General features: G+C 56.5%; 1 protein-coding gene across 3 annotated transcripts; it reads right to left on the reverse strand.

The window, feature by feature from the left end:
* Positions 1-909: 909 nt before the first annotated feature.
* GATAD2A (GATA zinc finger domain containing 2A) lies at positions 910-23884 on the reverse strand. Of its 3 annotated transcripts, none has more exons than XM_071452025.1 (12): positions 23768-23884; positions 15741-15791; positions 11235-11500; positions 10145-10274; positions 9580-9708; positions 8808-8900; positions 7154-7273; positions 6508-6675; positions 5339-5618; positions 4867-5156; positions 4173-4347; positions 910-3626 (listed from the first exon to the last, which is right to left on the reverse strand). In XM_071452025.1, exons 3-12 carry the CDS (start codon positions 11489-11491, stop codon positions 3496-3498), a joined length of 1773 nt encoding a protein of 590 aa, XP_071308126.1. In that variant the 5' UTR covers positions 11492-11500; positions 15741-15791; positions 23768-23884; the 3' UTR covers positions 910-3495. The 3 variants fall into 3 exon arrangements, with proteins under 3 accessions (XP_071308126.1, XP_071308127.1, XP_071308128.1); XM_071452026.1 differs by lacking the exon at positions 23768-23884 and adding an exon at positions 18523-18743; XM_071452027.1 differs by lacking the exon at positions 8808-8900.
* Between the last annotated feature and the right edge of the window lie 827 nt (positions 23885-24711).

Below are 24711 nucleotides of genomic sequence, written 5' to 3' on the forward strand. Positions count from 1 at the left end.
TCCAAGCTGGGAACGCTGAGGAAGAAGAGCCTTGGATAGAAAGAAAAATTCCAACTCTTTTTTTTCCTTTTTTTTTTCCTTTTTTTTTTTGGTGCAATTCCAAATCCCAACTGTCAGGAAGGGAATCCAAGAAAAACCACACGGCCGCCCCAGCTCCACCGCGGGAATTGTCCCATGAAAATCCGGGATCGTTTTATTTCACAAGTTGCTAAAATCTAAATTACAACGGCGCTTCCTCGCTCCCCGCGGTGTCATCCCAGAAAATCCCAAAATCCCGGCGGCTCCGAGCGGGAATTTTATGGCTTTAGGGTCCCCTCCTGGATCCGGAGCAGCTCGGGCAGCGAAGCTCGGGAAGAGCGGGAAAAGGGCCCCGGGATCCCGAGGGATCTGCGGGAATGGGGGCGGTGGGTGGCATTCCCAGGGACCCAGGAGATCTCTGGGATCTGGGAATTCCTAAAGCCTCGAGGGTTTGGGAATCCCAAAGGGGATCCAGGAGATCTCTGGGATCTGGGAATTCCTAAAGCCTCGAGGGTTTGGGAATCCCAAAGGGGATCCAAGAGATCTCGGGGACCTGGGAACCCTAAAAGAGATTCAAGGGCCGCAGGGAATCCAGAAATCCAAAAGCCCTCAGGAATTTGGGAATCCCCAAATGGACCCAACGGATCTCAGGGATTCTGGAATCCCAAAGGGGATCCAGTCAGAGAATCCCCAATCCCAAAGGGGATCCAGCAGCAGGAATAACCCCAGGATCTGTTCCCAAATCCCCCCCTCCTCTGCCATTCCCAAACATTTCCCTTCCAGGGCAGAATTCCACAATGGGAATTTTCCTTTCCTCTGAGATTATTTCCCCCCCGCCCCTGTTTTTCCCATTTTTTGTGGGGCTTTTTCCTGGAAAAAGGAGACTGGGAAGAGGTTTGGAAAATCTGTATTGAAGAGTTGGAACAGCTTGGAACCTGGACCATCCCAATCCCAAAAACCCCGCAGCGGAGCGTGGAACTGGGACTGCGAAGGGAAAACCCTCCCGGCGTTCCAACGCCGAATCCTTCCCGGATTGATCCCGAATTTGGCAGAAACCTTGATGGAATCAAACAAATCCTCCAAATTCCCAGCAGCATTCCAAGAACATTCTGGGAAAAAACCACGTCAGAACCAGGCTGGATCCCAGGAGCCTCATTCCACGTGGGAATTTGGAGTTTCAGCCCCACCCCATAAAATGTTTTGGTTTTCCAGCCCCAATCCGTGCTGGATTTCCCCCCCATCCCCCAGTTAATTTTTCTTTGGGATTTATCCTGAATTATCCATCCAAAAAAAAAAATCGGGATGGAAAATTTGCAAGTCTGGACACAGAGACTTGTTTGGGTTTTTGATTCCAAATCCTTCAATTCCAACATTCCTGATTATTTTAATAAACCAAAATTGGCTGAAATTCCAATTTCCAAGGGAATTCTGCTGGGATCCAGGAAGTTTTGACATCGTTTTTATCCCATTAAATCCTTCTGTGACTCTTCCATTCCCTGGGTTTTTTTTTCAGGAATCATCCAAACTCTGGGAATAAATGAACCAGGTTTCCCCCCAACCCCAAAACCAAAAAAAAAAATTGGATTTTAATTGGAGGAATTTTGTTGGGATTTTTTTTTTGGGAATGAATGAACTTTTTCCAAACGTTGGCATCCATGAGCAAAAAGCCAGGAGAGGAAAATTCCCCCGAACCAACCCCCAAAAATTCCACGTGGGAAAGGAACGGCAACTTTTCCATAAACTCCAATGGAATTGAAGGAATTCCACGTGGGTGGCATCTCCCAGTCCAAGCTTGGAATGAAAAGAAAACTCCAAATTCCAAAATTCCAACCCAATTCCCACATCTGAGCTCTTCACATCCCTATGGAAAACACCCCAAAATCCACATCCAGCTGGGAATTCCGGGGGTTTTATCCAACAAATCCCAGTTTGGAAAACAAGGCTGTTGTTGTTTGTTTGTTGTTTTTTTTTTCCTAAACTAAATCCCTAAATATGGAAACACCAGGAAAAGTGGGAAAAGGGAGGGGTTTTGTCCCTCGGATCCGAGGGGGATGATCCCGAAGGAATTCTTGGCTTCAGCGATTCCTAAGAAAATAAATCCGGATTTTCCTGAATTTCCCCCCCCACACTTTTTTTTTCTTTAATATATATAGATCTCTAAATTATATATATTTATAATTTCCCCAAGAAAATTCCCCAAATTTCCCAAAGAATTCTCCTCACTGGAATAAGGCCTGGAATTCTGCCCCTTGGATTCGTCTGGAATTCAGGAAGAAGCCCAAGGAAAAAGAGGATGAGAAACCAAAACTGAAACCAAACTGGCCTCCGGATGGATTTTGGGTTGAACCTCTGGAATTCCCAAAAAAACAATGGAAAACTCCATCCCAAATGGATACAGGAGCATGCTTGGGATGCCTGGAAGAACTCGAACCACGGAGGGAAGGATTGGGAACGGCCGGAATTCCCGGTGGGAATTGGGAACGGCTCCCAACCCTCCCTGCCTGCATCAGCTTCTGGAATTCCTATAGATTTTGGAATAATATCCCTCAAAACAACAACAGAAAAGGAAGGAAAAAAAAAAACAAAACAAAACAAAAAAAAAAACCAACCCAACCAACCCTCCCAAAGGAAAAAAAATTCCCAAAAAGTTTTGCTTTGGAGTCTCTGGGAACGTCGGGAAGGCCCAAAATTCGCGGGATGAGAAAGAACCAAGGTGGATTTTGTGTCTCAGTAACTGCAAGGTTTGGAAACTACCAACGGTTCCAAAGTCTGATTCCAACCAGAATCCAAGGGAAAAAGTGGGAATTTCCCGCAGCAATTCCCACCTCCCAGCCAAGGTTTGGGCGGCAGCCGATCCCTAAGGGAGAAAACCAAACCAAACTCAAGCGGAACCGGGGATTTGCACTTCTCCTCCTTCCCCTTCTCCTTGGGATCGTCGGGGTTTTGGGAACCTCGGGAGGCGCCGCCTGCTTTCCCGGCTGGAGGAGGAGCAGGGACAAGGAGCAGCCATGAACTCGGGCTCACTAAACGCAGGATGGGGCTCGAATTCCTCTCTCCACGCCCCAAAATTCCGCAATTCCGGAGCGTTCCCGGCAAAAAGTTCGGTGTTGGCGAAGGCAGAGAGGAGTCGCTGAGTCCTTTCATGGTTTGTTTGTTGTTTTTTTTTTTTTTTGTGCTGGTGCCAAAAAAATTTCAAAACTAAATACGGAAAAAAGCCAAAAAAAAAAAAAAAAAAAAAAAAAATTAAGGAATTCTTCCCCCTTTCCCTGCCAGCTTCCATGAAAAATCTGGGAGCCAACGGAGCCGGGCTTCGGCCACCCCGACGCGGTCACTTCTCCCGGCAGGGACGGATGAGGAGTGGTGGTGCTGCATCCTAGAAAGCCTCGGGGCGTTATCCAGCTGGGATTAAAGCAGATTCCACGGAATTGTGGTAGAAAAGAAAGGATGGCAGAGCCTGGAAAAGTCCTCCCTCGGGAATTATTTCCACGTGGCCGACTGTGGGATGGAGCGGGGCGGGATCATGTCCAGGAGATACTCGCGCTGCCGCTCCACGGCTGAGGCCGACTTGTGCACGGCCAGCGCGGGGCTGACGAAGGGCAGGGCCCCACCTGGGGGGGAAAGGGAATTCTGGGTCATGGAATCGCTTGGGAATAAGGGAAAAACAATAAAAAATCGCATAGAAAAGTGAGAGTTAAACTTGGATTATCCCGGTGCAATCCAGCGCCAAACTCATCCCAAGAAACACAAAGGTTTTGGATCAAAAATCAGCATTCGAGCCCTCTGGAATTATGGAGTCATGGAATGGCTCAGGAATGAGGGAAAAATAATGAAAATCCACATGGAAAAGTAATTCCCACCCCAAAAATTGGGAAGTTTGGGCAGTGATGACACCAACTTCCACTTTCAACCTTTGGCATATTTCCACGAAAATTCCCACCCAAAACTGGGAATTCTGGCTGGTGATGACACCAACTTTCACCTCAAACCCTCAGTGTCATCCCATGAAAATTCCCACCCAAAATTGGGAATTTTGGGCAGTCATGGCACCAACTTTCACCTCAAACCCTCAGCACCACCCCAGGAAAATTCCCACCCAAAATTTGGGAATTGTGGCGGTGATCCCAAGGAAACGTGGGATGCCCGGGGGGCCATACCTGTGCTGATGGGGTTTTTCTTCCAGGCGGCGCCGCCCTTGCTGCCGGCCCTGTCGGCGTGCTTGCCGGGCCGGCCGCCCAGCGCGGCGCTGCCCGAGGAGCTCTGCAGCTTGGGCGAGGAGCTGAAGCTGTGCAGCACCCCCCGGGAGGCACCCCGGGACAGCTGGCTGGAGCTCTGCGGGAGCAAACGTGGAGTCACCCGGGGTGCTGCTGGATTGCAGCGCCTTGGGACTGGGGGGGTTGTTGGGATTGGATGGTTGTTGGGATTGGGTGATCTTTGGGATTGGAATTTTTGGGACAGGATGATTGTTGGGACTGGATGATCTCTGGGATTGGATGCTCTTTGGGACTGGATGATTTTAGGGACTGGACGATCTCCAGGACTGGACAATCTCCAGGACTGGATAATCTCCGGGCCTGGATGATCTCTGGGCCTGGATGCTCTCTGGGCCTGGATGATCTTTGGGCCTGGATGATCCCTGGGCCTGGATGATCCCTGGGCCTGGATGCTCTCTGGGCCCGGATGCTCTCTGGGCCTGGATCATCTCTGGGCCTGGCTGCTCTTTAGAGCCTGGCACAACAACGAGAATCCCCCTCACCCTAAACCCAACCCGAGGCCCGAACCCCACAGGCCACACCCCAGCCCTGGGACCCTTTTCCCTCAGGAAATGGCAGCTCTGGGCTGGTCCCTCACCTGCTTGAGCGCGTGGTGCTGCCCCACGGGCTCGGCCTTGGGCTGCCCGGGCGGGGCCGTTTGCTGCAGGATCCTCTGCTCGATCTCCTGCTCCTGCTGCAGGGCCTTGACGAAGGCGGCCTTGAGCCGGTTCGTGTGCTCGGCCTTCAGGGCCTTCTTCTGGTTGGAGGCCATGCAGGTCTCGCACATGATGGTGCCGTTCTTCTCCTCCCGCCAGCGGCACGTGAAGTCCGTGTGGCACTGGGCACACAGGTAGGGCTCCCGGCAGGACACGGCCACCGCCACCTTCCCTGGGGGACAAACATGGCGGGTCAGCCCCAGGGTGCCTTCCGGGAGGTTTAAACGATTCCTGTCATGTTTTAACCCTGCATTGCTGGAGGTTTAACTGATCCCAGCCAGGTTTAACTGACCCCAGGCGGGTTTAACTGACCCCAGCCGGGTTTGAGCCGGGTTCTGCCCCTCCCGGGCTCACCTTGGCTCTCCAGCAGGTTCTGCACCACCTCCTCCAGCCCCACCAGGTAGATGAACTCGTTGTTGGCGGCGCTGGGCAGGAAGTTCATCTCGGGCGCGGGCGGTTTGGGCGGGGGGATCTCCAGCAGGGTCTTCTCCAGCTGCTTGCGCAGCGCCAGCTTGGCCGCGGCCTGGCGGCTGCCCGGGGCCTCGCCCGAGCCGCCCAGCGCCGCGCCGCCCGCCGGGGCCGCGCCAGCCTGGCCCGAGGGCACCGCCGAGCCCTTGAGGGACGTGGGGGATGCCTGCGGAGAGAGACCGGAATGGATTCCCTGTGGGAGCACTGGGAACCAGGGACGGGATCCATGGGAGCACTGGGATCCATGGGAGCACTGGGATCCATGGGAACGGGATCCATGGGATCACTGGGAACCAGGGACGGGATCCATGGGATCACTGGGATCCATGGGACCACTGGGAACCAGGGACGGGATCCATGGGAGCACTGGGAACCATGGGACCACTGGGAACCAGGGACGGGATCCATGGGATCACTGGGATCCATGGGATCACTGGGAACCAGGGGAGTTTCCTGGGGAGTCCCCAGTGCCACCCGCCGGGGCTGTGCCCGCCTGGGGGATGTTGATGCTGGTCATTCCCACCATTCCCACCCCATTCCCAACGGGAATCCCCAACAGGAATCCCAGGAATGCTCACCTGGGGGATACTGACCAGCAGGCTGGCATTGGTCATTCCCACCCCATTCCCAACGGGAATTCCCAATGGGAATTCCCAGGAATGCTCACCTGGGGGATGTTGACCAGCAGGCTGGCATTGGTCAGTCCCACCATTCCCACCCCATTCCCAACAGGAATTCTCAGCAGGAATTCCCAGGAAGGCTCACCTGGGGGATGTTGACCAGCAGGCTGGTGTTGGTCATTCCCACCCCATTCCCAGCAGGAATTCCCAGCAGGAATTCCCGGGAATGCTCACCTGGGGGATGTTGACCAGCAGGCTGGCATTGGTCAGTCCCACCATTCCCACCCCATTCCCAATGGGAATTCCCAGCAGGAATCCCGGGAAGGCTCACCTGGGGGATGTTGACCAGCAGGCTGGCGTTGGTCATTCCCACCATTCCCACCCCATTCCCAACAGGAATTCCCAGTGGGAATCCCGGGAATGCTCACCGCTCACCTGGGGGATGTTGACCAGCAGGCTGGCGTTGGGCACGTTGGCCACGCGGATCAGGCCCTGCTGGATGATTCTCTGGCCCTGGATCTGCACCGAGGGCACCGAGGCGCGCGGGGCCAGCAGCAGCGGCGGCGGGCCCGTGCTCGAGTGCTGCCGGATGGTGTGGATTTGCTGGGAAAACGTGGAAAAGGGGTTGGGAATTCACAGAAAAGGGGTTGGGAATTCACGGAAAAGGGGTTGGGAAAAGTGGGAATGAGCAAGGCACAAAGAAAAAGAAACCATGGAATAACAACCAGGATGTTTTTCCCTTTCCCTCCAACCCCAAATTCCCAAATTTCTGAGTGGGTTTGCTGGCAAAAACATGGAAGAGGGGTTGGGAAAACGAGGAAAAGGGGGTTGGGAATCCATGGAAGAGGAGGTTGGGGATCTATGGAATTGGTGGGATAGAAAGGATAATCAGAGGGAAACCCATGGAAAAGCAGGAATTGCCTCCCACACCCTCTCCCAAAAACCCCAGGGTGTCCCCCAGAACACCCTGAATTAACCCCAAACCCCCGTTTTTATGGGAGCCCCCCCCACGGGATGTTCCCACCCACCAGAGGGGGCAAATCCCGGATCCTTCCATGGAATGGGAGCGGGGGGAGCTCACCTGGGCCCCTCGGACCAGGGGGGGCATCACAATCTGGGGGCTCTGCTTGGAGGCGGCCGCTTGGCCCCCCCGGAGCAGCGGGGGCGGGAGCCCGGAGCCCGGGACGCGGCTGGAGGAGGGCTGGAAAAACGGGAAAAACGGGAAAAACCGGAAACCCGGTCAGAGTGGGGCTGGGGAATAATGGGGGAATAATGGGGGAATAATGGGGGGAATAATGGGGGGAATAATGGGGGAATAATGGGGGGAAAAGGATGGGAAAGATGGGAATGGGGGAAAGTGGGTTGGGAAAGCTGGAAATGGGATAAAAATCAGAGGGAAAGTGTTGGGAATTGTGGGAATTGGGAATGGAAATGCTGGGATTTGTGGGAATGGAAGTGTTTGGATCTGTGGAGGGAAAGGAAAAGCAGGGGGAAAAAGGGAGGAGGGAAGAAAAACATTGGGAAAAAGTCCTGGGAGACAAATCAGGAGAAAGGAGAAGCTCCAGGAGAAATCGTGGAAGAGGAAAAGGAATCACAGAAAGGAAAAGATCTGGGAAAAATCCTGGGAGAGGGAAAGAAAAAGCAGGAAAAGAAAAGGAGGAGGGAAGAAAAAGTTCTGGAAAAATCATGGAGGAGGAAAAGGAATGAGGAGAGAGGAGTTTGGAAAAGCTGCTGCCTGAGGATTCCTGGGATTCCGATCCTCAAATTCCCTCCTAGTGCTGGGCTGGGAGATTCCCAAAATTCCAAACTTTCCTCTGCATCCCAATCCTGGCATTTCCTCCTTCCCAGCCCCTGGGATCAGGGATCTCCCCCTTCCCCAGGATTTGGGATGCTGGGAATTCCATCCCATTCCCAGGGAATCTCTCAGCTCCTCCCTCGGGAATTCCTGGACACTCCAGCAAAACCCAACCCAGGTTAATTCACCCAAAATTCCAGAGGAATTGCTGGTATAAACTGGATTATTTGGATTAACTCCAAGATTCCCTGAAGGTTTTCCAGTTCCTCTGGAAGTGGTTCCATGGTAAAGATTCCCACACCTCTGGATTTGGGAATGGCTCCTACAGGAGAGCAAATCCCTCCCTTTCCTGGAATTCTGGGGGTTTTCCAAACCCTTTTCCAAGGAAAATCCCTCGTGCTGGAGAAGTTTGGGAATTTGGGTCCCATTATCCCAGGAAAAAATAAAAGCAGGAATGTTCTAATCCCAAAGGAATCCAGGGGTGAGTGACAGCCGTCCATGGATTCCTGGAATTTCCTTCCCTGAAGATTCCAAGGGTTTAATTCAGTCTGGAATGGGATTTTTTCCAACCCTGAATCCTGGGATTCCCTCCCAGAAAATCCTGGGATTCCCTCAGCAATTCCAGAAGGAATTCAGGGATTCCCTGACAGAGAATCCTGGGATTCCCTCACGGGAAAACTCCTGAGATTCCCTGAGCTGTTCCAAAGAAAATCCAGCAATTCCCTCCCAGGAAATCCCGGGATTCCCTCGGCAATTCCAGAGCGCATTCCCGGTTCCCCCCAGGAATTCCCTGGCTCAGCAATCCCACTGCAGACCCCATCCCTCCTTTCCCCGGCCCCTTATCCCTAACACCCGTGGGAGCTGGGCAACGCTGGCCGCTTTTCCCGGGAATTCCCGGCTTGTCCCGGGTTCTTCCCGGCTTTTCCCGGCTCCCACTGACCTGGAGGGAAGATTTCCCAGCGGGAACAGCCTGAGGGCCCCGCACCAAGGGCGGGGGCGTGGCCGCAGCGCTTCCAGAGGGGCCCGAGGAAAGCTGGAAAAGGAAAAAGCGGAAAGAGAGCAGCAGGAAAAGGCGGGAAAGGGGGAATGCAGAGAGCAGGGAGCACACGGCGAGAGCCCGGAGCATCCGAGGGAGCATCCTTGGGATTGGCGGGAAAATCCTTGGGAATTGGCGGGAAAATCCTTGGGAATTGGCAGGAGAATCCTTGGGATTGGCGGGAGAATCCTTGGGAATTGACAGGAAAATCCTTGGGAATTGGCGGGAGAATCCTTGGGATTGGCGGGAGAATCCTTGGGAATTGGCAGGAAAATTGGTGGGAATTCACAGGAAAATCCTTGGAAGTGGCACCCACTCCACCTGGTCCGGTCCAGGGGAAAGGGTTTGGGAATTGGAAGGAAAATCCTTGGGAATTGGGAGGAAGATTGTTGGGAATTAGCAGGAAAATTGGTAGGAATTAGTGGGAAAATCCTTGGGAACTGGCAGGAAAAACCCAGGAAAGGGGAGACACCAGGGACTTAAAAATCCTGGGAAAAGGCTAAAAAACGCCAGGAAAAGGTTTAAAAAAATCCAGGAAAAGAGCTTCCAAAAATCCAGGGAAAAAGGCCACAGCAGGGGGTTAAAAACCCCTGGAAAAGGGCTGGGAATTCCTGGAAAAGGGCTGGGAATTCCTGGAAAAGGGCTGGGAATTCCCGGAAAAGCCGGGTTTTCCTACCTTGGGCGCCGGCGTCTCCTTCTGGCTCTGGCTCTGCCGGAGCTTCTTGAGCAGCACCAGCTTGGCCTCCTCCAGCCTCAGCTCCTCCTGCAGCTGCTTGATCAGGCGCTCCCGCTGCTCCGGGCTCCGCTGGAACGCCGGGAAAACCCCAGGGAAAGCCCAGGGAAACCCCAGGGAAAGGGCAGAGACAGAGCCACGGTGAGAATTCCCAACCGGGACTGGGGGGTGGGAGAAGTGAGGGGGGAGGGAGTTCTGAGGGGAAAACCCGGGAATTTTTCCATGAAAAAAACTCGTTGCAAAGAGTAAATGAGGAGAATTCCCAGCTGGAATTGGCTCCTGGGTTTTGGAATTGTGAATGACTGGGAATGGATGGAGCTGGGAGGGGAAAATGTGGCTGATCCTGGGTTTTCCTGACCCTAGCCTGGTTAATCCTGACCCAATCCTGGTGAATCCTGACCCAATCCCAGCTAACCCAACCCAATCCCAGTTAACCCTGACCCATTCCCAGTTGATCCCAGTTTTCCCGAGCCAGTCCCAGTTGATCCCAGCTCCTCCCAGCACTCACCAGCAGGGCCTCGGTGCCGGGCTCGGGCAGCGCCAGCCGGGCCAGGCCGTTGACGCGGGGGCTCGAGGGCTCATTGTCCGACAGCACGATCACATCCGGGGAGGGCACGCGCTGCTCCCGCCGGCACTCCCTGGAGCCACGGAACAAACCGGGAATGGAGTCAGGATCCACAGGGAAACAACCGGGAACGGGTCAGGATCCACAGGGAAACGGGGAACAGACCCGGGAATGGGGTCACTGCAGGGGCAGCAAACTGGGAAAATGGGGAGCAAATCCCAGGGAAAATGGGGAGCAAATCCCGGGGAAAATGGGGAACAAATCCTGGGGAAAATGGGGTCAGTGCAGGGGGAGCAAATCCTGGGAACAGGGTCACTCCAGGAGCAGCCTTCCCAATGCTTTTCCAGCCCTTTCCCAACCCTTTTCCAGCCCTTTCCCAACCCTTTCCCAATCCTTTTCCAACTCTTTTCCAGCCCCTTTTCCTTTCCTTCTCCAGGGTTTCTCCAGTCCTTTCCCAGCCCTCTTTCCAAGTCTTTTCCAGCCCCCCAGGGAATTCCAGGGCTGGGAAAAGGGCCCGGGGTAGGAATTTCAGGAATGGGAGAATTCCAAAGGGTCTGGAACGCCCTCTAGAGGGCACAGCAAGCCTGGGAAACCCCAAATCCAGGGAATCCCCAAATCCAGGGAATCCCCAAATCCAGGGATTTCCCTCTGGAAGTGGCACAGGTGGAGCATTCCCAGCTTTTCCCTGGAGCTGGAAAATTGGGATTGACCGGGTTGGGATAAAGGCTGGGAATGAGAAATTCCCAACTCCCAAACTCCTTTTCCTGCTGGAGTTTCAGGAATTCCACTGGCAGCTCCAAGGAAAGGGGGCTAGGATGGGGTCTGGATCAGCAGGAGTTGCCCCTGGAATGGGCTGGGATTCTCTTCCCAACTTTTCCACCATTCCAAAGGAAAAATCAGGAACGTGGCACCAGAACCTCCCAAAAGCTGAACTCCAACGCCAGCCCAGCCACATCCCGATAAAAACCAGGATGAGAGGGGACCCAAACCCTCCCCAAGGCCAAGAATTCCCGGAATGCCAAGGAGCCCTCACCCTTTGGATGTGCTCATGTCCACGGGCTCATCCCCGGCTGCCGGCAGCTCCACCTTGATGGTGGCTTTGACCTCCCCGCTTTTCAGCATTCCCGGGATTTTCCCGGCTCCGGGATCCGCTTTGATCTTCATGTCCCCCTCGGCGCTGAGCTCGGACCCCAGGACTCCTTTGTCCATCCTGAGTTTTTTACTGTCGGGCTCCGGGTCCCGCTCCAGGGCGCGCTTCTGGCTCCGGGTGCGGCATGAGTCCTCACTCATGGTGAGGGCCTGGGGAGCGGCCAGGAAAGGGTTAAACACGGCGGGAACGGCGGGAAAAACCACCGGGAAAAGGGTTAAAAACACCGGGAAAACATCCCCGAGGAGAAAGGGATAAAAACACCGGGAACGGCAGGGGGACAAATCCCGGGAAAGGGTTAAAAACACCGGGAACGATGAGCGGGAAAAATATCCCGGGAAAGGGGGGAAAATCCCCGGGAAAGGGGTTAAAACATCCTGGAACAGGGAGACATCAAAGGGTTAAAGAATCCTGGGAAAGGAGAGGCAACAGGGAATGGAAAAGCCCTGGAAAATGAGTGAAAAATCCCCGGAAAATGGGCTAGAAGGTCATGGAAAGGGAGACATCAAGGGGTTAAAAAATCCTGGGAAAGAAGGGGGAAAACATCCCGGAAAAATCCCGGGAAAATCCCGGGGAAAGGGGAAAAAAAATCCGGGAAACGGGGGGAGGGAAGGGGGGGAATCCCGGGAAAGGGGAGAGAACGGGGAGTTCAAAGTGCCGGGAAAAAATTCCCCGGAAAAGATCCCGGGAACCGGAGGGAAGAGGGAGGGGAAAATGCTGGGAAAGGGCTGCAGAACCCCGGGCAAACGGAGACACGAAAGGGTTAAAAATCCCGGTATTCTGGATGGAATTCCTGCATTTCCAACCCGATGGAATTCCTGCATTTCCAACCGGACAGAGGCTGGGAACAGGAACGGGAAAAAAAGCCTGGAAAATGGGCTGGAAAATCCCTGGAAAAGGGAGGGGAAAACCCAGGAAAAGTGAAGGAAAAGGGCAGGAAAAGCCCTGGAAAAGGGGAATTGTCAGAGTTTTTCCTGCTGGAAACCTCCCTCAGGAGAATTCCAGTGCCCAGGGCAAGAAAAGGGAGAAAAAGGGAAAAAAATTCCTCCAAAATCCCAGGAGAACCCTGGAAAAGGAGGATTTGAAGGATTTTCCAGGAATGGGAACGCGGTTGGATTTGGAGGGAAATTCTCAAATAAAATCCTGATGAAAATTCCAATAAAATTCCAGAGGAAAAGGGGAAACTTGGGCTGTAAATTCCATCTTTTCCCACATCCTGAGATTCCTCTCCTTCGGCTTCCAAAATTCCAGCAACTGAAATTTCAGGAACAGAAAATTCCCAGAGGGGGAAAAGTGGGATTCCAACACTTCCAAATGTTTTCCATGGATTTGCTGCTCCCGGGGATTCCCAGGAGGAATTCCTGGATGCCCCAGCCTTGGATCGTCCAGAAGTTCCTGGGAATTCCCTTTTCTGGGAATATTTTCCCGAGATTTCCCAGGAAAATCTATGGGAATTCCAGGCTGAACGATGCCAATCCTCGGATGCGGCAATGCCAGGGGAAATTTCCAAACTTTTCTTTGGGAATTCAGCGCCAATCCCACCTTTTCCACCCCAGACTTCGGGATCCCAACAGGTGGAAAAGTGGGACCGGGGCCCTGGGAGAGCCTCGCTCCCGCTTTTCCCGGGATTTTGGGGTGGGGATTCCCGGGAAGGGCGAGGGGGAGGGGAATCCCCGGATCCCGCTGGAATTCCCGAGCCGGCATTCCAAGGGTTAAGCGCTGCCATTTCCGCGCCATTCCCGAGAAATCTCCGGGAACAAAATGGCAGCGCTTAACCCTTGGAATGCCGGCCGGGACCGGGAATTCCCGCCGGGAATCCCGGGCTGCCTCCGCTTCCCGCCATTCCCCGCGGGATTTCCCGCCCCCGATCCCGCCGGGATTTTTCCCGGTTTTCCCAAACTTCCCGGGAGTCCTTCCCGAGCTGGGAATTCCCTGAAATTCCCGGGATTCCCTGCCCTGGGATCCCTTTGATTACCGGGATTCCCAGCGGGATTTCTCCCCGTTTTCCCAAATTTCCCAGGAGTCATTCCCGGGCTGGGAATTCCCTGAGATTCCCGGGATTCCCTTCATTCCTGCCAGGATTTCTCCCGATTTTCCCAAACTTCCTGGGAGTCACTCCCGGGCTGGGAATTCCCTGAAATTTAGGGGACTCCTTGCCCTGGGATCCCTTTGATTCCCAGGATTCCCACTGGGATTTATCCCGATTTTCCCACCCTCCCCCCAGGTCATTCCTGGATTATCCAGGACTGGGAATTCCCGGAGTTTGTCCCAAATCCCTCAGGAATTATCCCAAGGTTCCTCCAGAGCTGGGAAAAATTTGGGATCAAAGCCCTGGGGCAGCTCCAGGAATTCCAGCCCGGGAATTCCGGAGCCTCCCGGGTGGAATTTTTATCCAAAGGGAAGGGAAATTTTTAGGGAAATTTGGGAAATTTTGTGGAATTCCCACAGGAATTTGGGGAAAATCATCCTTCGAATTCCTGCTCCTGGAAGTTTGGAGCTCCAAAGGAAAAACTCAGGAAAAGCGGGAGAGGAGAATCCCAAAATTCCACTGGAGTGGGAAAACACGGAGCAGAGGCTGCCTGGAAAAATCCAGAGGGAATTCCTGGAATTTCTGAGGATTTCCTGGAACTTCTGTCAAATTCCAGGTGAATTTTCCCTGGGGGGAACTGGAATTCCAGGAGGAATTTGTGGGATTTTATGGGAATTCTGGGAATTCTCTGGTTTCATTGGATCAAAGCCAGGAAAAATCCTGAAAAATTCCTCTTTTCCCACGGGAATTATTCCCAAATTGTTCCCAGCTGGAATGTTCAGGACACAGGGACTGGGATTCCCGGGTTGGGATTTTTTGGGAATGCAGAGAGGAAATCCAGGAGCAGAATTCTCAACAACTTCTGGGATTTTCCAAGCAAATCCTCCCGCTATTAATTAATCATTAATTAATCATTCATTAATTATTTCTCCATTGTTGATTTCCCATTCCAAACTCCTCCTTTAAGGGGAAAAATTCCAAGATTCATTCGTTGGGAAGTGACTGAAATATTCTTGGGTCAATTTAAATATTCATTAGGGTATTCATATATTCATGAGTTAATTTAAATATTCCTGAATATATTTAAATGTTAATGAGGAGTTGCAATCGGATCTTTCCCAATTAATTCCTCATTAAGGAGGGAATTTCCATCCTTAAATGTTCCCATTTTCCAGCCGGGAATGGGGAAATTCCAGGCTGGGAATTCCTTGGAATTGGGATCCCAGAGATTCCCGCTGGGAATTCCCTCCCCAGCGGGATCACTCCAGAGAAAAGCGGGAAAAGCAGCAGGAGAATTGGAATTCCCAAGGAATTTTCTTATTCATCCATCAAAATTCTTCAATTTTTCAAAAAACAATTTCCCAGGAATTCAGGAGCCAAAGGATCCTGGGACAATCCCGGCCTTTTCCCAGGACAGTCCCTTCCCTTTCCCGGGAATTCCAGAGCCACAGGATCCGGGACAATCCCATTCCTACCCCAGGATAATCCTGGCCCCTTCCCTGTCCCGGGAATTCCGGAGCCGCAGGATCCCGGATCCCAGGACAATCCCATTCCCACCCTGGGATCCCAGGACAATCCCATTCCCATCCTGGGATCCCCATTCCCATCCTGGGCTCCCAGGACAATCCCATTCCCATCCTGGGATCCCCATTCCCACCCTGGGATCCCAGGACAATCCCATTCCCATCCTGGGATCCCCATTCCCACCCTGGGATCCCAGGACAATCCCATTCCCATCCTGGGATCCCCATTCCCACCCTGGGATCCCAGGCCCCAGGATCCCCGGTGGGATCGGGGCGGATCCATCCCAGGAGAAATCCTGGAATTCCTGGAAATCCTGGACAGGTGAGACTGGGACGGGACAGGTGAGATGGGACAGGTGAGAGGTGACACCCACCCACAGGTGAGACCCCACAGGTGACACCCACCCACAGGCGACATCTCCACAGGGCAGGTGGGACCTGAGCAGGTGGGACCTGCACGGGACAGGTGGGACCTGCCCAGGTGAGCCCAGCCCAGGTGAGAGCTCAGCCACGGCTCCAAACCCTTCCCAAATCCCAAATCCCAAATCCCAAAATCCCCAATCCCATCCCCGCTCCAGGCCCGCCCAGTCCCGCAGGACAAATCCCAGCAGGAATCCAGGAGCTCTGGATCCTCTGGAATTCCCCAGTCCCTTGGAAAATCCGTGAGATTTCCTGGGGAATTGGCTCAAATCCCTCAGGAATTCCTGGGCATTTTTGGGAAAGCTCCTCTTGGAGCTCCTCTCCAGCTGTTCCAGGAGAAAATTCCAGGCCTGTGGCACTGTGGCAGAGATTCCCCATCCCATAAAACTGCCAGGAATCCCGGGAATTGCCAGCTCCTACCTGTCAGGGAAGGTCATGGGGTCCCGCCAGGATGAGCCAGAGCTGAGGATCCTGCGGGAACAGAGAGGGGTGAGAATCCTGGGAATTCCGGGAACTCCCACATTCCCGAGGGAGGCGGCCGGGGTTTGGGAATGCTGGAACAGAGCCGGATTTGGGAATCCCAGAACGATGATCCACCACAAAAATCGGGAATGTCAGCACGGCGCAGCCCCGGGACTTGGGAATCCCACAGCACAACACAATCCTGGGAATCGGGATTGGGAATTCTGATTCATCCCACGGATTTTCCAGACACTGAAATCTATGGCACTCCCAGATTTCCCTTCATTCCTGGTTTCCATCCATGGCATTCCCAGATTTCCATCCGTTCCCGGTTTCCATCCATGGAATTCCCAGATTTCCACCCATTCCCGGTTTTTCTGGGCCAGGAGCAGCTCCCGGAGCCTTCGGCCATTCCCAGGTTTTTCCGGCTGCTCCAGCCCCGTGATCCCAGGAATTCCAGGGGGAATTAGCAGAGCTCACCCGGAGCTGTTGGTGGTTAAGAGGATCTGGGAAAATCCCAGGAAATCCTTTGGAATTCAGAACTGCCCCGGCTGCTTTTCCCAGAGTTTGGGAAGCTCCGGGGATCCAGGAGAGCTGGAATTCCTTGGATTTCACTGGGAACTCCTGGAATTCTGCAATTCCAGCTGTGTTAAGGCTTGGGATTCTCAGGAAGGAGCCCCCATTTGGATCAGGACTGGGAAAATCCTGGAAAAGTTTGGGATTTATGGGAAAAACTGGAGAGGGAGGGCAGCCTGGAAAAACCTGGGAATGTCCCTGCCTGATCCCTGAGCTCGTTCCCACCCCAGAGCATCCCAGAATTCCATGAATCCAAGGGAAAAGAGGGATTCATTCCCTTTCAGGATTCATCTCCGGCTTCGGAATTCCATCAGTGAAATCCCTGGTTCGGATCCGGAATTTTGGAATTTGAAACATTCCCAGAACACCCCAACCTCCATCATTCCCAACTTTCATCATTCCCAACCTCCATCATTCCCAACTTCCCATCTCTCCCAGTTTTCCGTCATTCCCAACTTCCAGCCCCTTTCCCACTGATCCAAGACCGCTTCCAGCCTCGTTCCCGAAATCCCTGGCAGATCCCAGCCCCTCTCCCAAAATCCACGGCTTTCCTACCGATCCCAGCCCCTTTCCCACACTCCCAGACACATTCCAGCCCCTTTCCTGCTGATCACAGGATGATCCCAGCCCTTTTCCCAAAAGCCACAGCAGATCCCACTCCTCTTCCCGCTGATCCCAGGTTGATCCCAGGGTGATCCCAGCCCTGTCCCGCTGCTCCCAGGCCGATCCCGGCGCTGCCATCCCGATTCCCAAAGGCCTCTCCCTCTCTCTCCCTCTCCCTCTCTCGCTGTCACTTCCTGTGCCTCTCCCAGCTCCGGTTCCCGGCAGGACGGAGCGGTCCCGGAGCCCAGAGCTGGGATTGGAGCATTCCCGGGATTTGGGACAGCTCGGGAATTCCAGCCCGAGCAAGGCAGCGAAATCCCGGACAAGCCCAAGGAAAACCGAGCAGCGGGCTGGGAAAATCCTGGAAAAGCAGCCAGGAAACGCTCGGGAAAAGCCGAGATGCGAATCTCAGTTCTGATCCCGAGCGAGGCATTCCGGGCTGGAATTCTCGTGCGGGGCCACTCCCGGGAAAAGAGTGAGGAGATGCTCGGGAAGAGCCGGGATGTGAATCCCGAGCCCGCATCCCGGCAGGATCCCATCCCAGCCCGGGAGCCGCTCCCGGCCGCAATTCCCGGCTGGAATTCCGCAATTCCCGGCTGGAATTCTGCAATTCCCTCTGCCGACCGTGTGCTGAGCGGGGCCGGGACCGTCCCGCATCCCCCGGACCCCCGGGATTCCCGAGAGCTCCCCGGGGCAGCGCATCCCGGTGCGGATCCCGGTGCCGGTGCTGGTCCCCATCCCTGTGCCCATGCCGGTGCGGATCCCGGTGCGGATGCCAGCACCGATCCCGATCCCGGGCAGCGCCTCCCGGTGCGGATGCCGATCCCGGTGCCGGTGCCATTGCCGGTGCCCCGGGCGCAGGAAGGGCGGCCGGGGACTCTTATTGTGACACGGCCCCGGCCCGGCCCGGCCGCACGGCCCGGCCGCGGCCACCGCGGGGCTCCGGCACCGGGGGGCACCGGGGGGCACCGGCCGCGGGGACAGCGCGGGGGATCGCGGCTCCGGCCAGCGGGGATTGACCCCCGGGGACAGCGGGGAGGGTCGCGGTGACCGGGGGGTGACCGGGGGGCGACCGAGGGGTGACCACGGAGTGACCGGGGGGGTTCCGGGGGGCCCCCGTGTCCCCCCGTGTCCCCAGTGCGGAGCGCGGGGGGGAGCGGGCGCGGAGCGCTCGGGGCGGCGGCGGAGGAGGAAGAGGAGGAGGAGGAGAAGGAGGAGGAAGAGGAGGAAGAGGAAGCAGCCCGGCGGAAAGCCCGCAGCAACTTTCCCAAACAAAAGCCGGCGGCGCCCCGGGGCGCTGGGCGGGCGGCGGAGTTGGGGTTCCCGGGGGGACGAGCCCCGGGATCCCGGAGCGGCCCCGGTGCCGCGGGCTCGGGGCTCACGGGCGGCCGGGGCCGGAGCCGCGGCCAGCGGGACTTTGCACTTTCCGGGCTGCCCGCACGGCCAGGAAATGCCGGAACTTCCCCGGCAGCTCTCCCGCATCCCGGCCTCCGTTCTCCCAAAACCCCGGCGGTGCCGTCGCTCCGGTACCGGAGCCAACAAACGCCGGCAGAACTTTTACCGGGAGAACTCGCAGGGCGCCGCTCCCGTAGCTCCGCGCCGCATCCGCAGCGAGCTCCCCCCGCGCTCCCGGCTCCGCTCCGCTGTCCCCACGCCGGCCCCGCCGCTCTCCCGCTTGTTGCGGCGCTTTCCCGGGGGCTCCCGTGGCCGCCGCGGCTCCCGGTGCCGATAATGCGCTCCTCACACATGGAGTCGCGGCGGCACCGGCAGAGCATGCGCGGGGCGGGGCGGCCGAGCGGCGGGGCCGGCGGAGGGGACGGCGTGGGGACAGCGGTGAGACAGCGTGGGGACAGCGGGGGAGAGCGGAGGGGACGGCAGGGGACAGCGGGGGAGACAGCACCGGGACGGCACCGGGGCCGCTCCGGGCCGGGCCCCTCACGGCGCTGCGGCCGCCGCCGCTTCCGGGCGCGGCGCGGGGGGAGCCGAGGTTGTGTCGCGGGCCGCCATTGGCCGCGGGGGTCGCGCGGATGATGAGAGGAGGGCCCTGATTGGCTGGAGCGGCGGGCGGGGGGCGCGCGGGCAGCGCCGCGCTGGGAGAGGCCACGTGGAGAGAGGGGACAGCGAGGGGACAGAGAGAGAGGGGACAGAGAGACAGGGGACAGAGAGACAGGGGACAGAGAGACAGGGGACAGAGAGAGGGGGGACAGAGAGGAGAGAGAGAGGGGACAGAGAGAGAGGGGACAGAGAGAGAGAGGGGACAGAGAGAGAAGGGACAGAGAGGAGAGAGAGAGGGGACAGAGAGAGAGGGGACAGAGAGAGAGAGGGGACAGAGAGAGAAGGGACAGAGAGAGGGGACAGAGAGAGGGGACAGAGAGACAGGGGACAGAGAGACAGGGGACAGAGAGACAGGGGACAGAGAGAGAAGGGACAGAGAGAGGGGACAGAGAGAGGGGACAGAGAGAGAGGGGACAGAGAGAGAGGGGACAGAGAGAGAGGGGATAGAGAGAGAGGGGATAGAGAGAGGGGACAGAGAGAGGGGACAGAGAGACAGGAGACAGAGAGGGGACAGAGACAGGGGACAGAGACAGGGGACAGAGAGAGAGGGGACAGAGAGACAGGGGACAGAGAGACAGGGGACAGAGAGAGGAGAGAGAGACAGGGGACAGAGAGAGGGGACACAGAGGGGACAGAGACAGGGGATAGGGACGGACAGAGACAGGACAGAGAGGGACAGAGAGGGGACAGAGGGGACAGAGGCGGGGGCCGCTGGAGCGGTGGCTTTGGGGGGCGCTGGGACGGGGTCAGGGCCCGGCTCCGATCCCAAATTCCCCAATCCCACAAAAGCTCTGCAGCCCCGGGACTGCCCCAGGAGAACCCCGGCCCCAAAACCCTCCCGGAGAATTCCCCAAATCCCAGGAAATTCCCTGAAAATTTCTGAGCTCCCCAAATCCCAGCAGATTCCCCCCAAATCAGCGCCCGGCATCCCCAGGACTTTGGGCAAAGACTTTTCTAGGGCAGTTTTGCTGGAGCCAAATCCAAAATCCCAAATTTCAATTATTTCCCACCAAATTAATGGCAGAAGGAATTGGGAGCTGTGGGATTATTGATTATTGATTATTGATTATTATTCCCAGATCCCTGCCGTGCTTTTCCAGCTCATTCCCATTTTCCCCTCACCCTCCTGTTGCCCCAGTCCATAAAGAAATCCCTAAAAGCCCCAAATTCCCAGAGTTTGGAAGGAGGATTTGGAAGGTGGAATCCAGGCAGGATCAGGAATCCCAAATATTCCTGAAGGGGGGGAACACGGGGATGATCCCAGAGAAAATCACCCCAAAAGCTGGAAAATCCCATGGATGCCACCCTAAAAGTGGGGAAATTCCATGGATATGACCCTAAAACCTGGAAAATTCCATGGATATCACACCAAAACCTGGAAAAATCCAATGGATGCCACCCCAAAGTGATGAAAATTTCATGGATATCATCCCAAGGCTGGAAAAATCCCATGGATATCATCCCAAGGCTGGAAAAATCCTATGGATGCCATCCCAAAGGTGGAAAATCCAATGGATCTCACCAAAACCATGGACAAATCCAATGGACAGTGTCCCAAACCTGGAAAGTTCCAGGGATATCACCCAAATTTTGGGAAAACTCCATGGATTCCATCCCAAAACTTGGAAAAATCCAATGGATGTCAACCAAAACTTGGAAAATTCCATGGATGCCATCCCAAGATGGGAAAATCCAATGGACATCACCCCAAACTAGGAAAATTCCACCCCAAAGCTGGAAAAATCCCATGGATGTCACCCCAAACAGCTTCCCTGGATAAAATCCCATCCCACGGGAAGCGGGAATGTCCTGGATGGGAGAGATCCCAAAGTTCCTCAGATTCCTTTGGGATTCCTTCTCCACTTTGCTGCCTCATTCCAGAGGCTCCCAGGGAAGGTTTTGGGATTTCCTGGCTCTTCCCTCAGGGAGAGGTGGGACTGGGGAGGGAATTCCTGCCTGGAATGGGATGGGAGGGAATGGGAGGGAATTCCCAGGGAAGCTGTGGCTGCCCCCGGACCCCGGGAATGTCCAGGCAGGGAAGGATCCAAGGGAAACCTGGAGCTGCTTCCAGAGGTGCAAGGGGCTCCAAAGGAGCTGGAGAGGATTTGGGATGAGGATGGAGGGGCAGGAGCCAGGGAATGGATCTGGGATTTGGGAATTCCAGGGCACAGGGAATGGATCTGGGATGGGAATTCCAGGATACAGGGAATGGATTTAAACTGAGGAAGGGGAATTTGGGTGGGATTTTGGGCAGGAATTCCTGGCTGGAATGAATTCCCAGAGAAGCTGTTGGGATCCACTGCAGACCCCCAGAATTTGGGATGGACCCTTGGGATCCACTGTAGAATCCTGGGATTTGGGACAGAACCAAGGATTTCACCCAGATCCCACAGAGCCTGGATCTTCCCAGCTCTCAGCTTCTCCCGCAGGTTTTGGGGAAAAGCCCCGGATTTGGGCAGTTTGGGACAATCCCTGCGGTTCTGCCCCAGCCCCTTGGGTTTTCCAGGGGATCCCAGGGTTTTCCAGGGAATCCCAGGGTTTTCCAGGGAATCCCAGAGTTTTGGGGCAGACCCTTGGAGTTCTGAGGAACCCATTCCCAAGCTTTCCAACAGATCCTTGGATTATCCCACAAATCCTCGGTATTCACTCAGAGCCAGGGGTTTTCCAGGAGAATTCCAGGATTTGGGGCAAACCCTCCGGATTTCCTGCAGAGCCTCGAGTTTTGGCACAAACCCCTGGATTTTGGGACAGCCCCTCAGGTTTTGCCCTCGGGTTTTAAAGCAGAGCCCCAACTTTCCCCACAGACTCTCAAGTTTTGGGACAGACCCTCAGATTTTGGGACAAACCCTCACATTTTGGGACAGACCCCTGGATTTTCCAGCAGAAAATCCCTCGAGTTTTCCAACAGACCCCAGGATTTTCCAGCAGAGCCCCGAGTTTCCCTGCCACCCCTGAGGTTTTCCAGTGCAGCCCCAGCTTTCCCTTCAGCCCCGCAGATTTTAGGACAAACCCTCCAGTTTTAGGCCAAACCCTCGCATTTTGCCCCAGACCCTCGAGTTTTCCAGCAGCCCCTGGGATTTTCCAGCAGATCCTCAGCTTTCCCTCAGTTCTCCCAAAGCCCCTCAGCTTTTCCTGCATCCCAGCTTTCCCTTCCCTCAGTTCTCCTCAAAGCCCTCATCTTTCTCCAAACCCCTCAGCTTTTCCTGCATCCGTTTTTCCCTTCAACCACTCCACTTTTCCCCAAACCCCTCAACTTTTCCTGTACCCCTCAATGTTTTCCCCCCAAACCCCTCAGCTTTTCCTGCATCCCTGTTTTTCCCTTCGACTCTTCAACTTTTCCCCAAACCCCTCAACTTTTCCTGTACCGCTCAGTTTCCCCAAAACCCCTCACTGTTTCCCAAACCCCTCAGCTTTTCCTGCATCCATTTTTCTTTTCAACCCTTCAACTTTTCCTGTACCACTCAGTTCTCCACAAACCCCTGTTTCCCTGAAACCCCTCAGCATTTCCTCACCCGTTTTTCCCCCAAACCCCTCAGCTTCTCCTGCATCCCTGTTTTTCCCTTCATCCCTTCTCCTGCATCCCTGTTTTTCCCTTCATCCCTTTTCCTGTATCCCTGTTTTTTCCTTCAACTTTTCCCCAAACCCCTCAAATTTTCCTGTACCGCTCAGTTCTCCCCAAATCCTTCAGTTCTCGCCAAATCCCTCAGTTTCCCCCAAACCCCTCAGCATTCCCTGCACATCCCCGCTCCTTTCCCCCTTCTTTTCCCCGCACATCCCCGCTCCTCTCCCTGCACATCCCCGTTCCTCTCCCCGCACATCCCCGCTCCTTTCCCCCTTCTTTTCCCCGCACATCCCCGCTCCTCTCCCTGCACATCCCCGTTCCTCTCCCCACTCCTCTCCCCGCACATCCCCGCTCCTTTCCCCGCTCCTCTCCCCGCACATCCCCGCTCCTTTCCCCGCACATCCTCGCTCTTTTTCCCGCACATCCCCGCTCCTTTCCCTGCTCCTCTCCCCGCACATCCCCGCTCCTCTCCCCGCGTTTCCCCGCCCCGTGCCCAAAACTTTCTCCGTGTTTCCGGAGTGCCGCTCGGGGCCCGTCGCGCACCGGGGGCACCCGCGGCGGCCCCGCCGTGCCCGTGGCTCGGGGGGGCTCCCTCGGGGCTGCCCGCGCTGCCCGCCCGGCCCCGAGCGTGCCCCGGTGGCCCCGGTGGTGGCCCGTCCCCTCCCCCACTCCCCTCCCCCGCCTTCCCAAGGCTCTGGCACCAATAATCCGCCTTTGCTGACATGCTCTGGTGGCTGTGCCTATCGGGCAACTCCCAGGATGCACTCCCGCTCCTCCCTGGCACCCCCTCACCCGTGCCCACCCTCCCCTCGGACTTCCCAACCTTTTCTTTTTGCCTTTTTTTTTTTTTTTTTAGCTTTTTTTTTATTATTATCTCCAACCCCCCCCCCGCCGCCCCCCCCCACACACCCGGCCGCACTTTCATCCCCCGTGAACCCCCCTGGCGCTTCGGCGCTCTCACTCAGCCCGGCTCGCCGCGTCCCTCACGGGGTCCCCCCTCGCCATGGGCGGCTTTTGGCCGCTCCCTTCTCCCCTCACGGCCGTGCCCCTCACAAACCGCCCCGGATCTCCGTCCCCGGCGCTGCCCCGAGCCCCGAGCCGCCCTCGGGGGGAAGGGGGTGTGTGTGTGGGGGTGTCCCCGGGTCCCCGTCCCCCCCGGGGGGGCTGCTGAGGCGCGGGTGTCACTCACTGTCCGGAGCCCCCTCAGAGCCGCCTCCTCCTCCTCCTCAGCGGGGCCCGGCCCGGACTGGGGCCGTGGGGGGAGGGGAGGCGGCTCCCTCAGGTGGCCACTGACAGGAGGGGGGGGCGGGGGGGGCTGCGCGCGCAGGGGGACCCGCCCCCCCCCCACTCGCCGTCCCCCCCCATCCTCCCGCCCCTGCCCCCCTCCCCCTCCGTGCCCGCCCCTCTCCCCCCTCCCCTCCCCTGTGCCCCCCCCTCCCCTCGCGCCCCCCCCCCCCCCGCGGGACCCCCCCCGTTGCCAGGCAGATTTGGGACACCCTCGCGCCCGGCCACGCCCCCTGCCCAGGCCTGGGGCGCTGCGTTGGGTGGGGTTTTTTTAATCTTTAAACTAATGATTGACAGCCGCGTCGGCAAATAGGAAGGTGGGTTGCCTGCCGTGCAGCCAATCGGCGCGAAGAGTCAGCAGTAGCCCCGCCCCCGTAGTAAGCAGTGATGAAAAGGCGCGGTTTGTTTTTGATCGACGGTCATATTGACCAATCAGCGGCGCGACCCCGTGGTGCGCGCCGCGGCCCTGCTGTGAGGGAGGAGAGAGGCGTGGTCTAAATTTGATTGATAGCTGAAACATCCAATAGTATACAGGGTTCACCCAGGAGCAGCCAATGAGGGTGCGGCCCGCGGGCAGGGGGCGGCGCGGCGGGCCGGGCCCGGCGGCTCGCGGCGGTTCCCCCGGGGCCGGGCCGCGCTGGCTCCTCCCGGGGCCGGCTGAGGTGATGGCGGCGCGGGGAGGGGCCGGTCCCGCCGCCCTTATCCGCCCGCGCAGGCCGCGCTGGGGCCGCAGATAGGGGGGGCCGGCGGCAGGAAGCGGGGGAGGCCCCGCGGCCGGCGGAGCCGGTTCTGCGGGCGGGGTGGCGGCCGGGCCGGCTGAGGCCCGGGACTCGCGGCGGGAGCGGCCCC

The sequence above is a fragment of the Agelaius tricolor genome, unplaced genomic scaffold (assembly GCF_023055355.1).
Source record: "Agelaius tricolor isolate 1412-34295 unplaced genomic scaffold, bAgeTri1.0.p SCAF_33, whole genome shotgun sequence".
NCBI lineage: Eukaryota > Metazoa > Chordata > Aves > Passeriformes > Icteridae > Agelaius > Agelaius tricolor.